This window comes from Tupaia chinensis, unplaced genomic scaffold (assembly GCF_000334495.1).
Source record: "Tupaia chinensis unplaced genomic scaffold, TupChi_1.0 Scaffold000521_1, whole genome shotgun sequence".
Lineage (NCBI taxonomy): Eukaryota > Metazoa > Chordata > Mammalia > Scandentia > Tupaiidae > Tupaia > Tupaia belangeri.
The window spans coordinates 1,194,654-1,210,478 of NW_006160034.1; the positions used below are offsets into that span (position 1 = coordinate 1,194,654).

General features: G+C 43.3%; 1 protein-coding gene across 2 annotated transcripts in view; it reads right to left on the minus strand.

Annotated features, from left to right (window-relative positions):
* The window catches only part of GATB (glutamyl-tRNA amidotransferase subunit B), a 101,260-nt gene extending 85,738 nt beyond the window's left edge, over nucleotides 1–15,522 (minus strand). Inside the window, exons 1-3 of one of the 2 annotated variants that reach the window (XM_014590999.2) lie at nucleotides 15,305–15,522; nucleotides 12,845–12,956; nucleotides 12,099–12,137 (exon numbers count right to left, since the gene is read on the minus strand). In XM_014590999.2, the coding sequence (XP_014446485.1) occupies nucleotides 12,099–12,137; nucleotides 12,845–12,956; nucleotides 15,305–15,480 (327 nt within the window). In that variant the 5' untranslated portion in view covers nucleotides 15,481–15,522. Of the gene's footprint in view, nucleotides 1–12,098; nucleotides 12,138–12,805; nucleotides 12,957–15,304 lie in introns of both variants that reach the window. The other variant, XM_006156867.2, reaches the window with a different exon arrangement.
* Between the last annotated feature and the right edge of the window lie 303 nt (nucleotides 15,523–15,825).

A 15,825-nucleotide genomic window follows, 5' to 3' on the forward strand; every position in this document is an offset into this window, starting at 1 on the left:
AACTCACTCTCAACAGGATTCTCATTAAAAAAGCCCTATCGGATAGGATTTCATTATTCAAAATTACAAAATGTACAAAACAATCATCTACTATTAGCTAGAGTCAGTAGATACACACATAGTTCAATAAGACCATTCATGAACTTTAGGAAATAGAATTACTAAACACAGACTATAAAACAAGTAGATTTGGGGCTGGCCGGTGGCATGGTGGTTAAGGGCACTGGACTCCCACATGGCTGACTGCAGTTTGAGTCCTGGACCTGGTGGCTCTCTCTCTCTCTCTTTCTCGCTCTCATCATTCTGTCCCTCTCTGGTCAAATTAAAATAAATAAGTAAAATAAAGTAAAATAATTATTTAATTAAAAAAATAAAATGAGTAGATTTGAACTTATGACAGAAACAAAGAACTGAGGGACCAACAGCATAATGGTTATATCAATGGACTCCCACATAATCAACTACAGTTGGAGTCCCAGACCTGGTGGCTTACAATCCACGCCAGGTGCGTGCATGCCCGAAGTCCTGAGAGGAGAATGAAGGAGAAGGAACTGTGGCATGGCAATCCCCCTGGGAACTGATTTCTCATTTTTTGTCTCTCTGTCTCTCCGGTGAGTGCAGGCACCCTATAGTAAAAAAAAAAAAATCTCTCTACAAAAACAAACAAGCAAACGAAAGCACTGAATACATGAAAAAGAAACAAGATAGTTTTGGAAAGATAAGAGAAATATGAAAGAGAAAAACTGAACTTCTATAAGTCAAAGATACTCTTGGGACCAGCAGTTAGTGTAATGGCTATGTCACTGGACTCCCATGTAGTCAAACATGGTTCATGTCCTGGACCCGGTGGCTTAAAACTCACGCTGGACACGTGTGTGTGTGTGCCCGAGATCCTGAGAGGAGAATGGAGGAGAAGGGATTGCGGCGTGGCCATCCCCCCTGGGGGGTGATTTCTCACTTTCTGTCTCTCTGTCTCTCTCTGTCTGTCTGGTGAGCGCACGCGCCCTATAGCAAAAACCTCTCCTAAAAAAAAAAAAAAAAAGATATTCTCAGCAAAATGAAAAACTCAATGGATATACTGGAAGAGGGCATAGGGAAAATTTTAAGTAAAACAAAGATCCTGAAAGAATTTCCCATTGTGGTCACTGTCTGTACAGATGCTCAAAGTCAGGGCTGCTCTCGAGACAGGCATCTGACAGGGCTTCATATCATTATTCCTTTCCCGTAGCCTTCCAGCTAGTCAGGATCTTGGGGTGTGCACGCCCAGCGAGTTTTAGATTGATGTGGGATCCAAACCTGTGGTCGGTCAAGTGGCTTCCAGCACAGCAGATCAAAACACTATGGTCTGCACCACTGAGGTTGGGCCAAGGGCTGCTCTCTTAATGGTAGGTCTGGAGAAATTCAGTACATGAAACACTGAACTAGAGGCTAATTAAGTTAGATCTCCTTTTCCCCACTTCTGATTTAGCACTTTTCTCCCTCTTTTTTCCTCCCTAGAGAAAACACCTAGATGAAATCGTAATACAGGGGGTAAACAATCAGCATTAGTGTTGTGTGGTCACGCTGTAGGTGCACAAGAATGTGGGCATACAGTTATAAACACATTACATAGACAGATGCCAACGTTTTCATATGTCGAAATATTAGTCACACATGCATCTGACTTAGCACTTTTCTCCCTCTTTTTTCCTCCCTAGAGAAAACACCTAGATGAAATCGTAATACAGGGGGTAAACAATCAGCATTAGTGTTGTGTGGTCACGCTGTAGGTGCACAAGAATGTGGGCATACAGTTATAAACACATTACATAGACAGATGCCAACGTTTTCATATGTCGAAATATTAGTCACACATGCACATTTCTGCTAAACAATGCACACCTACAGAAATCAGACTTCCAGCGATTCCAACTACAGGGGAACACAGATTGGAAATTGACCATTGAACTGTGAGTCAGCAACACTGATTCTAATTTGCACAGGATGTTAAGTGATAGTGTGATCATGGGCAAATCCCAATAGCAGTTCTCTCATCTGTAAATTAAAATCACGGAATGATTTTTAAAATATTTTCCTACTTTAGTTTCATGTTTTATAGCTTCAAGAAGCTTAACAGCTTTCACATTGTCCACACACTTTATTTTGTAGGACAGGTGTCTTCCCAGAGTCTTGCTTGTATTTACATTAACAAATGTAATAACATGGCTTTTTGGGATAGAGTAAGTCAGAAATAATAACTGAGAAGTATAACATGGGCAAAATGAGGTTCTCAGCTCTCAACAGCTTCAAAAAGGTAAGGGGTAGATGACTGTAAGAGCAAGGAAAAAGACTAAAGTATAAAATATAAAACCTACAAACAACAGCTATCTTTAGCCACTTACCAAAGGATCAGAGAGCTTTAAACAGCTCGAGCTTTACACACCCTTGAAAACACCACAAAATGACAACACTGAGCAATAAATGATGTTGCTGACAGCTGTGAGTAATCAAGAAAAGGTTACCTATGTTCAATATACCCCATTTAAAAGTAGGATAGAACATAATGCATTTTAGAAGGATTCTCATAAAGAGGTTAAAAAATGTCAGAAGTGCTTGAGACACCTAGAAAATTATTTTATATGGATTCCTCATGCATGTGTATGTAAATGCATACAAGTATACAGAGAAATACTTATTAAGAGTGTTCAATATTGGAACCAGCAGATGGCATGATAGCTACGCTGCTGGACTCCCACATAGCTGACTGTGGTTTGAGTCCTGGATCCAGAGGCTTAAACTCATGCCGGGTGTATGCACGTGCATTCCCAAGATCCTGAGAGGAGAATGGAGGAGAGAGACTGCAGTGCGGCCATGCCACCTTGGGGGTGATTCCTCGCTTTCTGTCACTCTGTCTCTCTCGGACTCTCTGGCAAGCACACATGCCCCTACAGCAAAAATCTCTCCCTAAAAAAAAGAAAAAAAGTGTTCAATAAAAAGGGGAATGTCTTTAAAAAGTTCATGGAAAATGTCTATAGTGAAAAGTAAAGCCGCATGGATTTCGAAGTTGTGTGCATCAAAATAAACGACCACTTTAATTCTAATCGAATCCACTGCAGATTGGAGAAAGATCCCAGGCAGGGATCAGGGTGAAGGGAGGTGACATCGTGCTGCCTGAGGAAGGTGGAAGTCCACCGCTGTCTCGAGTTGTCCAACTCACGAAGCCATCCAGTTAATGACATTGTAAGGCCAGTTTGGACCAGCAGAACTCAGAGTATCGGAGCTGAGAGGAAACCTTTCTGCAACTCGTGGGCAAGAGCTCTCAGACACACCTCCCTCACAGGGGCAAGTACCACAGGCCAAACAGCTCACTCCTGGGACATCCCCATCTACCAAGGGCTGGAGAAAAACTAGACGAGTGACTTGGAGAGTGACTGGCAGGGATAAAGCTTGAGGACACAATACAATTACAAACTCTGCAGATTACCTGAAAGCAAGTCACTGAAATGGAGAAGAAATGTAATAGGAAGCTGTCACATTTTGTCTTCTTAGTCAAATAACGAAACGTCATCTAAGTGTGAATGAACAGAGATAAATATAGCTCTGATTGCAAACGTCTGCATTAAACGCTTTGCCTGAATCATGTTTCTTTGAATTTTTGTTTCATTTCTAAGTTTTGTGTTAAAAACAACTTTTGTAATTATGTTTAGAATTAAGGATCAGGAAGCTGATCTCTGCCTGCTGCTCTCTAGAATGAGTCGAGTATTTCTAAACCTATTAGGCCTTTCAAAACAAAAGTTATCAATATCTGCTATGTTCAGAAAGCTAGAATATGGAAGATTTCCCTGGCTTTAAACAAATCTGTCATATAAATTAAAAAAAAAAAAAAAGAATCTGCAAGTAGTTTACAAAAACACTCCCGGTATCATTTCTTTATCCTCTCGGGGTGACCTGCATACATGTGTTCGAGGACAAATCTCCAGCATAAAGCGTAACATCTGCGCTGCGTGTTCACTCCCAGAGCGCGGCCATCATGTCACATTTATCCACATCAAATTTATCCCCCTCGTCATTCCCCTTCTTCTTGCTAATAAGGGCACCTACTCTTGTGAATAAAAGGAAATTCTATAAACCGTGGTAAACAATCTTCCTATTGCATACCATAGCTGCCAGAGCCGACTGTAAACACCTTTGCTAAGAAAGCCCCAAATGCTCTTTTAGACAGGCTGATCCTAAAAAAAAGAGGACCGTGTTTTTTGCATGCATGTGTGAAAATAGCTTTTACAGTCTTTTCCCCAGTCCTGGAAACAAGAGGCATACTGGTTGCTAGGGGGTTCTGTGTTACATTCAGATAAGAGCTTTTAGACAAGCTAAACAAGAGCAGAGGCGCTTGTTTCTAATTCATCTAATTGTGGCGCAGCCTGACTATCAGAAGGAGCGATCTACCGGGCCGCGCGGTGCCTTCCCACCGCCAGCAGCAGCAGAGGCCGTGGCGTCCTCTCACCTTCCTCCCGCACAGGACCCATCTCGAGGAGCGGGCGAGCATTTTCAGTCAGGACCAGGGAATGCGAGTGCCTGTGTGTGTGCACATGCAGATGCATTTCAACCAAGCTTGACGCTGCGATTTCACCAGTACTGGAAATGTTATTTGGCCAATTATGAAACAAATAGACTTAGAAATCCCAGGGCATTTTACCAAGCAAATAGACTTTCTTTCCTATCTCCCATCCATATACAAAGTATGACAAGTAGAGAAATTGCAATGACACCGATAAATAAGAAACAGCCGACTCGAAGCAAATAAGCTAGGATCCCGTCTATTTAATAAATTAGGGAAGATCCTACACCACAGGAAGAGGCTTTACTAGGGCAAAATAATGAGTGAGGCTGAAGCCCTGCTAATAAAACAAACGCTGTCCTCCGCGTAGCTGTAATCCTGCCTGTAAGCAGCAAAACGGGCTGAATGACCTTTTCAGTCTCAAGATTTATGACGGATTCCATAAAATTCTAAAAGTAAGGTAAAATAAGATAAAATGCCTGTGGTCCTAAAAACTATGTGGGAGAAGGGTCGCTAATCAGAACAGGGAGGGGGTGTTTATTCGGTTGTTAAAACTGCAGACGTGCAGGGGTGGAGATGGAGGATGAAAAATAAAAGGTTATCTATGTATATACACATACATTTACATGTACAGACAAATTTATAAATACGTACAAATACATACACGCGCACAGTCAACATGAAAGCAAGGAAGAACATTCCCTGGGGCCATAAGTTCAGAGCCAAGCGACATCCAAGTGACACCCAGGGGTAACCGCAAGGGACAAGACAGCAGAGGGGGTAAGAGCAGGAACTGGGATGCCGGATGACTGGGCTCGCACCCTGGCTTCCCTGCTCCTCTCCTCACTGCCACCACGACAGTGACTGCCTCAGAAGGCTGCCCTGAGGTTCAGATAGCTTAGCACAGACACAGAGCCCAGCAGAGGGCCCGCCACACAGCAAACACTTGGGAAATGCTCGCTGACCTCACCATGCTCACAGGCTGAAGAGACGCCAGATGCAGGAAGTGACAGCACCCCGCAGGACCAGCAGTTGGCATAATGGCTATGTTGCTGGATTCCCATATAGTCGACCACTGATCGAGTCCCGGACCCAGCGGCTTAAACTCATGCCGGGCGCGTGTGCGTGAGTGCCCAAGATCCCAAGAGGAGAATGGAGGAGAAGGGATTGCAGCGTGGCCATCCCCCAGGGGGGTGATTTCTTGATCTCTGTCTCTCTCTCTCTGGCAAGCGCATGCGCCGTATAGCAAAAACCTCCCCCCTCCCAACAAAAAGAACACCCCGCAAGTGTAAGTTAGGCTGTGAGCCACTGGGCTTGGGGCTATAAGGACTTCCTGCCTAAAGCCGTCAGTCCAACATCTTGGTCCTGGTAGAGAACCTGCCACCGAGTGGAGGTGACACGAAGAGGCCACCCACCTAGACGGTGGGCAAATGAGAGTCCTGAACTAACAAAGACCGTGACCCCGAACCTGGCTCAAGAGTGAGGCTTGACACTGACGCTACTCAAGCTGAGAGCAGTCGGGGCTGAGAAATTAACACAGAAATGGTCTATCGGCTAACCCGGCAGCAGCCGGCACAAATTCATCCCAGAGAGATCCCTCCAAAGCCCTTGAGTTTAAAAAAAAAAGGCACACTGGGTACCGTGCAGAAAAAAATAAAAGCAAATCCGCACGTCCTAGTTAAAGCTACCAGAGAGAGGAAACGGATTCCCTACAAAGGATGCGGCGTCTCATCGGCGATAATGGATGCCCGAGGACAACGGAATAATGTCCTCACAGCGCCGAGGGGAGATACATGTTACCTCGGAATTCGGTACGATCACTCAGGAGTGAGGGCAAAACAGAAACGGGTGGAGGCACGAGAACTGGGAGTCCATCATCCACAGACCCAGGATGCAAGACCTTCGACCACGGCCAGGAAACGGCACCAAAGGGAGAGTGAGGTGGAAGACAGAGTCTTCCAGAAAGGAAAAAAAAAAATCTACCTTCCCGGGACCAGCAGTTGGCGTAATGGCTATGTTGCTGGACTCCCATGTAGTCGACCGTGGTTCGAGTCCCATACCTGGTGGCTTAAACTCATGCTGGGCACATGTGCATACGTGTCCAAGATCCCGAGAGGAGAATGGAGAAGGGATCCCCTAGGGGGCGATTTCTCACTTTCTGTCTCTCTGTCTCTCTCTCTGTCTTTCGGGTGAGCACATGTGCCCTATAGCAAAAACCTCTCAAAAAAAATCAACCTTCCGTAACCAAACCTAAAAACTGACCTCCACCCTTGTGAGAAGGACACACCTTCCCCTGGGCTTCAGGGGGACAGAGGTCTTTCTCCGTTGTCTAGGGACCTCTGCTTTCTCAGGAGCCTTGTTCTATTGCTAATACCCTCTGCCTGATACCTTTATTCCTGTGAACCTAACATTTAATGTTCAAGTGAAATAATACAGCATGTATGTTAAAGTCCCTGATAATGAAGAGCAGCAGTTCCCTGCCCACCCCCGCCCCTCCTATGGCGAGTCCTGTTTGACAGCAGCCACCTTCAGATCTTTAAGCTGTCTTTCCTGGTATTTATCTTCCTATTTTTACATAATACGCTGTGCCAGGGAACCTTTGGAAGATCCATCACCTGCCGGCCAAGGCTCTTGGCCATTTGCCATGTGACAGTCCTGCCTTAATTTGGGAAAAAGACATACTTGATTAACTGTCACGATGACATGGTGTACTTGTTTTTAGAACATGCAGCCCCAAGACTTGGCTCATTCTATTCCCAGGAGATAACTGATGTAAGTTACAAGGTCAGAGAATAACAACGGGAGACATTTTGCAGTATTTGTATGTCTTTATCGTAAAGATCTACTCGTGTTTTATTAACGTACGAGGGAGAAGTTGGTGGAACAATGGAAGTAAGATATGAGTTTATTTAGTGCCGAAACTTTTTGAAATCCATGCATAGTTTTTTCCATAATAAACATTTTCCATGAACTTTTAATATAGTCTTTGTATTGCGTTTCTACTCAACAATAAAATACGCTGAGCTCATAGTACCCTCTCTGATAATAGGCTGGGTAAGGTAAAGTTCATAAAATTAGGTAGAAAAAAGGGTGGTAGGTCACTTCACACCTAGGAAAGCAGAGATGACCGGGAGTATGGATGAAATCCAAAATGTGGGTTAGGCTTATTCTGCCGTAAATCCAGGTAAAGGTGTGAGGTAGAGCAGGGGTGAGCTTCATTTTTTGGACTTTTGAGAATAAAAAAGAAGGAAAAGGTTATAAAAACAGTAAAAGTAATAATATCTAGTTATTCCTTAATGTGATTGTGAGTATAAGATCAAGTAGAAAGAAACCTTGTTGAAAAATCTTTTTTGACTAATGATCTCTCTCTCTCTGGAGCTCTTAATCTTTTACTTACTGTCAAATAAATAAATAAACAAACCAAAGCTAATAACAACCCCACCTCCCATCTTCCAGAAGAAACAAAACAAAATGAAACCAATCTACTAGCTTACGGTTTAAAAAGGAGAGTGAGGCCTCCTCTAATCAGTGGCTAAAAATGTTTCTAAAACATATACTTGCCGCTGCATTTTCTTGCTTTACTGATTTAGAATTTGACTTCTAAGTGTGGGAGATAAATGTTCAGTTCTTGCATTTTCCAACATCCAAGTTTTATTGCAGTGTTTGTTAAATCAGTGGTGAAGCACGTACTTTTGCTTAACTCCGTTTCTCTGCTGGACTAGTAAGTATACTATGATTAAATTTCTTTCTTGAACATTTGTTTTTCCTGGAGTTGATAAGCCTTTCATTCTTTTCATTTGCTTCATTTCTTAAAATGTATTCTTGTTCATTCTTCTCAAAGACTCCAGGTTATATGGCAATCTCTTTTCCACACAAACATCACATATCTGCTATTCCCACCTCCCCCTTTGTCCCCCAAGAACTTTTATTCTGGAGTCATCTTTCTGCCCCTCCCAACCAGCCTCGGTCCCTGTAGCAGACCAGGCACCCAGGAACTTCTCTATTACTCCAGTGGGTTCCTGGAATAATGGATGGCACCATGTTTGAGAGTGAGCCTGTCTGAAAATATCATTATTCTACTGTCACACTTGGCTGTTAGTGTTGGGCACAAAACTCTAGTTAGAATGATTTGTTCCCCCTGAGATTTGTAAGGCATAGTTCCATTCTCTCCTAACTTTAAGTGCTGGTGTTGAGAAGTCTGATGTCTCTCTGATTTCTAATCCTTTGCATATGACCTGACATATTTTTCCTTCTCCGTTAGCTTCAAAATCTTATCTTTATTCTTGGTGTTGGTAAATTTCAGACATGCCTGCATGTGAGACTGTTTTTTCTTCCTCACAGTGGGCAGTTGGCAGCCCTTTCCATCTGGAGATATAAGTCCTTTAATCATGGGAAATCGATCCATGTTTCGTGTTGGGCAGTTTCCTTGCATCTGTTTCCACACTTCTCTCTTTATGGAACTCCTATGATTCAGATGTTGACCTTGACTCTCTTGGATTGATGCTTTTATTTCTTCTTGCATTGTCCAATATGTTGCACATCTGTTTTACCTTCTGGAAGACTTTTCTTGACTTTATCTTCAAACCCTCCTGAACTTTCTTTGCTGGTGGTGGAGGAAGGCATAGTTTTAATTTCTATGATCTCTCATCAGATTATTCTGATGGTTCTTCTTTTTCTTTTCTCAGGCAGGTGTTGCTGTCACAATCCTACTGCCTTGGCTTCTTGGGTGGTTGGGACCACAGGTGTACACCACCACACCCAGCTTTTAGGGTGCAGCAAGTGTACGGTACAGCTATCTTATTTCTCAGGGTATTTATAAAATTTTTTAATTTAAAAGCATTCATTTATCCTGTACATTATAAACTGTCTCCTATTTTTTTTTTTAACTTCTTTATTTTGGCCTCTGTCCATCATAAAGAATTTCCGCAACTGTCTGGTGATTTGTGGTTGTCAATTTACAGTTTAAAATGAGGTATAACATGCTGATGAGGTATCACATGTTTATATCCAGGGCTTGCTAACTGTTGGTCTTAGCACTAGGACTATCAGGTAGCTGCACGGCTTTTTTACTGAGACGCCCCCAAAAGTCAATATCTGAAGTTCTTCCCTCTAAAGGTATATAATCTACAAAGAGCATCTCCGCAGATTCTCGCTTAGGACTGAAGAGGAGGAGAGACGAGGTCCTAAAACAGGGAAGGGAAAAGGACTGGCAGGACCTGGGACCAGCAGTTGGCGTAATGGCTATGTTGCTGGACTGCCATGTAGTCTACCATGGCTCAAGTCTTGGACCCGGTGGCTTAAACTCACACCAGGTGTGTGTGTGTGTGCACCCAAGATCCTGAGAGGGGAATGGAGAAGGGATTGCAGGCATCCAGGAAATGGCACATGGAATTTCAAGACTAAATGTCTTCCTGTTTGGTTCTGTATTTGCTCAAGACCTGTTAATCCTAGAATGGAAATTTCTTTTTCTTCCTCTTCTTTTCTTTTTTTTTTTTTTAAAGAGAGGTATCTGCTATCTATAGGTGCATACTGGAGAAACAGAGAGAAAGATAAGTGAGAAATCCTCCCACCAAGGGGATGGCCACACCACAATCCCTTCTCCTCCAGTCTTCTCTCGAGATTTGGGCACCCACACACATGTGCCTGGCGTGAATTTCAAGCTGCTGGGTCCAGGATTTGAACCATGGTCTGCCATGTGGGAGTCCAGCAACACAACAACTAGGCCATCTGCTGGTCCTGGCATGGGAATTTCTACACAGTGCCCCATCCTACCATTTTGCACATACATGTTGAAGTGCCTGCTTTTATTCTCATTTTACAAGTAAGAAATTGAGGTTAAAAAAGACTAAGTAATACGTGTGCAAAGTCTATTCACCTCACTGAAATTTCTACCTTTAGCATTTTCCTATGTCCTTAAACTCCTAAAAATCCTTCATAAACATTATCAGTGGCTTCACGGTGCAGATGTATTATGATCTACTCAAGCTTAAATGATCAAAATTGCAACACAAGAGTCTGCTCAAATCCGCAGACGCAGACCAGCCTCTCAAATCCTTAGTTTGCTATAAGTACTCACCAGAGGCCAAATCGGGCTATCAGTACATCTTACCGTCTCCCAGGGCTTAGAGAAGGACAACTGTCCGAGAGTGCTAGGACACTTTAAATCTATTTTTAGGTAAATCACAGGGCTTTGAAATGTTCTGAGTAGGTAAAATTTTGCTCACATAATAAAATAGATCCTTTAAAGCAGAAACATTTGTGAAAAAAGAGGCAGATCTGTTCCATCAAGAGAATAATTCACTTAGACTACCCAAACCACAGAAGTTATAGGTGACGAAGAAAAACAAATCCCACCTCACACAAAACTGTATTTTCAGTCGTTGCCACTTAATTGATGTCACCCTCCAGTTAATCAATGTTAGTCTCAATGCTCAAATAAGCCAGACACCTTCCCAGGGGTGATATCTCTTGGACACACACCTCCTTTGGTACATGACAAGACGTCTTTGGAAGCAGGTTGCCATTTTAGTTCATTTCAATGGTCTCTGTAGTTGATCATATCTAGGCATAAGTGAAGAGTCTATTGATAGGAAATGTGTCCATTTGCAAGTGGAGCTCTTTCTTAATGGGAGCTATGATAAGTACCCTGACAGATACCACATTCACAAGTGGAAAAACCTAGGAAGGACTCAAAGTTTATGGCTAGTCTCTTGAAAATGAACTACTGTGGGACCCGCAGTTAATGTAATGGCTATGTCGCTGGACTCCCATGTAGCAAACCGCGGTTCACGTCCTGGACCCAGTGGCTTAAAACTCACACCGGGCATATGTGTGTGCATGCCCAAGATCCCAAGAGGAGAATGAAGAAGGGATCGCGGTGTGGCCACCTCCCCTGGGGGGTGATTTCTCTCTGTCTGTCTGGCGAGCGCACGCGCCCTATAGCAAACACCTCTCCAAAAAAAAAAAAAAGGAACTACTGTGTGTGATAGGAAGTAAAGGGGGGGGGGAGAGGGTTTCCAACTCAGAAAGAAAAAGATACCAGTGTTATAAAGGACCTTCCTGAATAGACATCATTTTATTTCTACTATATCAGAATGGCTACACCCCCAAAACATTTGTAATTTTATAACTGAAAAATTGCTCTCAAAACAAAGAGAAAAATCTTTCTATTAGATACTCTAAACTAGGGGGGATATGGGAGGCAAAGGGAAACAGAAAGATAACAAGACCTCTTTACCTGTCTGCCTCCAGAAAGACCCAACAGCAAATCAAAGGTGACCCTGGATATGGTTTGCAGGCATAGGAGCCCTCCATAACAAGTATAAATACAGAATAAAGTTCCAAGTAAGACAGACACATTGGGGATAATGCCCAGGACCAGAGGCTCTGAGAAAAGTATACTTCTATCCCTGCAAACCCACCAGGGTTCCATTCAACCACCCCAAATTCCCCAAACAAGTATTTCCTAAGAACTGTGCCAAGATGTTAAAATAAGGAAATCATTAGCCGTGCTCAATATATACGAACGTTTTCTAGTAAAAATGGAATTAAATAAAAACCTTACCGGCAAAGTTCCAGGTAGAGATGCATCGAAAAAGGAAACCAAAGAATTCGGAGGTGCTGCAAAGCGGACTTGAGACCCCCTGTGGCAACCCCCACACAAAAAAAAAAAAAAAGGAACTACTGTGTGTGATAGGAAGTAAAGGGGGGGGGGAGAGTGTTTCCAACTCAGAAAGAAAAAGATACCAGTGTTATAAAGGACCTTCCTGAATAGACATCATTTTATTTCTACTATATCAGAATGGCTACACCCCCAAAACATTTGTAATTTTATAACTGAAAAATTGCTCTCAAAACAAAGAGAAAAATCTTTCTATTAGATACTCTAAACTAGGGGGGATATGGGAGGCAAAGGGAAACAGAAAGATAACAAGACCTCTTTACCTGTCTGCCTCCAGAAAGACCCAACAGCAAATCAAAGGTGACCCTGGATATGGTTTGCAGGCATAGGAGCCCTCCATAACAAGTATAAATACAGAATAAAGTTCCAAGTAAGACAGACACATTGGGGATAATGCCCAGGACCAGAGGCTCTGAGAAAAGTATACTTCTATCCCTGCAAACCCACCAGGGTTCCATTCAACCACCCCAAATTCCCCAAACAAGTATTTCCTAAGAACTGTGCCAAGATGTTAAAATAAGGAAATCATTAGCCGTGCTCAATATATACGAACGTTTTCTAGTAAAAATGGAATTAAATAAAAACCTTACCGGCAAAGTTCCAGGTAGAGATGCATCGAAAAAGGAAACCAAAGAATTCGGAGGTGCTGCAAAGCGGACTTGAGATCCAGAGAAGAGTTTAGAGTTGGAGGAGATCTGGGCATGAATTTCCAAACCTACCACAGCTGCCCATTTGTGTTCACTAAAGAGAAAGAGAGAGTGATTAGTGACATCTGTCACCACGCATGAACTTCTGCGCTTAAATCACAAATCTTGGTTTCTCATTTGTGCTTTCAACTTATTAAAACTTGATATCCTGGGGCCAGCAGGGGGTGTAGCAGTTACGTTGCCGGACTCCCACATGGCTGACAGCAGTTTGAGTCCCAGACCCAATGGCTTAAATATCATGCCAGAAGTGTGTGTGTGTGTGTGTGTGTGTGTGCCCAAGATCCTGGAAGGAGAACAGAGAAGGGATTGTGGAATGCCATCCCCCCGGGGGAGGGGGGTGATTTCTCACTTTCCCTCTCACTGACTCTCTCTCAGAAGGCAAGCACACAAACTAGGGCAAAAAAAAACCTCTTAAAAAAAAAAAAGAAAGAAAGAAAGAAAGAAAAAACAACCTGATATTCTTAACATTTAAAAATATGTTCTCTGTTTTGAAGATTAAATCAAAAGCAATTCATAATGAACACTTGAGATTGGCAAAACAAAATTCACTTACAAGATGGTGTTGGAAGGTTCACTATACAAACAGGAACATGATGGGGAAAGGACAATTTGGCATTTTAAAACAATTTAGAAATGGTATCAGGTAGCAAGTGCTTGGATGACTTCAGTGAAAAGCAGCATTTTCTAAATTAACTACCTAATGAATCAATTACTTGGTAAATGAAAAGAGCTGATATTTAGAACATTATTTAGAATTAGCATAAATAGTGGGATTCTACTATTGGAGCAATAACGACAAATAGTTCCATATCTCTATTTAAAAAGGAAATTTTTGGATTCATTCTGCAAGGATGGCTTGCAACCTAATGACTAGGGCGATAGACTCCAGGGCTCACCACTAAATGATACTCCTGAACATCTGTACAAAAGAAAACATCTATTGGTTTAAAGCAAATGTGGCATTTTTCGGTCCCCAAATCACTTTCAATTCCTGAGATTTAATTTCAGGTTACTCTGTTCATTCTTGATTGCTATCAAATCTAAGAGGCAGTGAAAGACTACAATAATCTCTCTAATTTGGGCATTCCTACTCTGTTAGGTCTGTACACAGGTCCCTCCAGGCTCTCCCAAGTGGGCTTATTCCGCATGAAATAACATCTGCTTTCTTATTCTGTTCTTCTCCCAAGCAGTTTTCTGCATTATATAGGTTTCTCGTTGACACAGATTGGGTTTTGTTTCAATCATTTCAACTAGTGAAGTTCTATAGCTAAAGCACTGCAAGAAAATAAATTCCTTCTTTTTAAGAGTTGGAAATATAGGGACCAGCAGTTAGTGTAATGGCGCTGGACTCCCATGTAGTCGACTGCGGTTTGAGTCCCAGACCCCGCGGCTTAAACTCACGCTGGGTGCCTGTGCGTACGTGCCCAAGATCCCGAGAGGAGAATGGAGGAGAAGGGATTGCCATCCTCCCTGGGGGGTGATTTCTCGCTTTCTCTCTGTCTCTCTCTGCCTTTCTGGGAAGCACCCTATAGCAAAAACCTCTGAAAAAAAAAGAAAGAAAGAAAAAAAAAAGAGTTGGAAAAGAGAAATTAAACTAAGAACTAGTAAAAACTTCTGCATCCACTAAAGCATTATTCAAAGTATTTTTGCAGTTTCATGACTTAAAAAATATATATATATAATTGACCTTTACAGGCAGATGACCTAATTTATGAAAGAAGAGAACATTTTTTTGGACATTTTCTCTCTGTTCCTCCAACTGCAACGTAAAAATAATGCCAAACAATCTCAACGAATAAAGATTAGAAAGGTGAATTGTGTTTCCGAATGTAAAGACAAAATATTTATGTCTTATATGCCTTAAATAGCTACCCAATGATAAGTAGCAACATAAGCAAAAGTCTGTACATAACCAGAGGTTAGTGTAGAGACTTTTTTAGCCTCCTGGGTCTAGACATACATGTTCAACATAAAACGCCTCCATCATAACTGGCGTTTTCCAACTAGTAACATTATGCCACCGCTACCCAAAGCTTGTAAGTAAAAAGCTTTCTAGTTGTGCTGCACAGAAGTCCCCTAGATACGGTTCTGCTTCTGGTGCCACCGACTCCACTGGTGGTGCTATGGGCAAGGAGACTAAATGCACTCTCGGTGCAGCCTCTGAATGAAGAAACTCGCGGGTTCCCCAAATATGCCTCTTTTTTAAGACAGTCGTTTAGACACGGGGACGGGCCTATTTTGTGTTCCCGTTTACGTTCCACCGCTCCAGGTTAGAGTCCAACCCCCTCCCGCTCTTCGGAACGTCTAAAGGCAGGGCTGTAACGGGCATGTCCGCAGTCCCGCTCGTACTCCGGGGGGCAGTAATGGTGTAAGGCAGTATACCCTTTCCTCGGCTCCTGGGCCGTGTGGACGGGCTGCTGAGCCACTGAACTCTGTTCCCTTATCCGGTCCGACGCGGACCCAGTCGGAGCCCCTCTTCGGGACCGAGTCCTGCCGTCAACCAAGGCTAAAGCCCTTCGTCTTCCAAGACAGCCCCAGCGTAGCATGGGCGCCGCCATTGCACCGGCAGGACGCTGGTCAGGTGACTCAGCTTTCCTCCGCCGCGAGGCTCCCTGGGAAATGTAGTTCTGCACAAGCGTGAAGAGCCCGGGAGCTCAGACCGGAAGACTACTATTCCCGGCGAGCATTGCGGCCCAGAGGCTGCCGGAACCCTGGCGGGGAGGGGCGGGAAGGAGAACCAGAGGAGACGGCGGGAGGCTTTCTGGGTCGGGAGGTGGGGCTCCCCCTAGCGGGGAGGTGCAGAGGCTCGTGGCTGTGTGGGCTTATGGAAGCGTGTTCTGAGCGCGTGATGCCAGCGATCGCGCGCTGAGAACCTGGCTGGAATAACCCGGTGAACCTTGCGA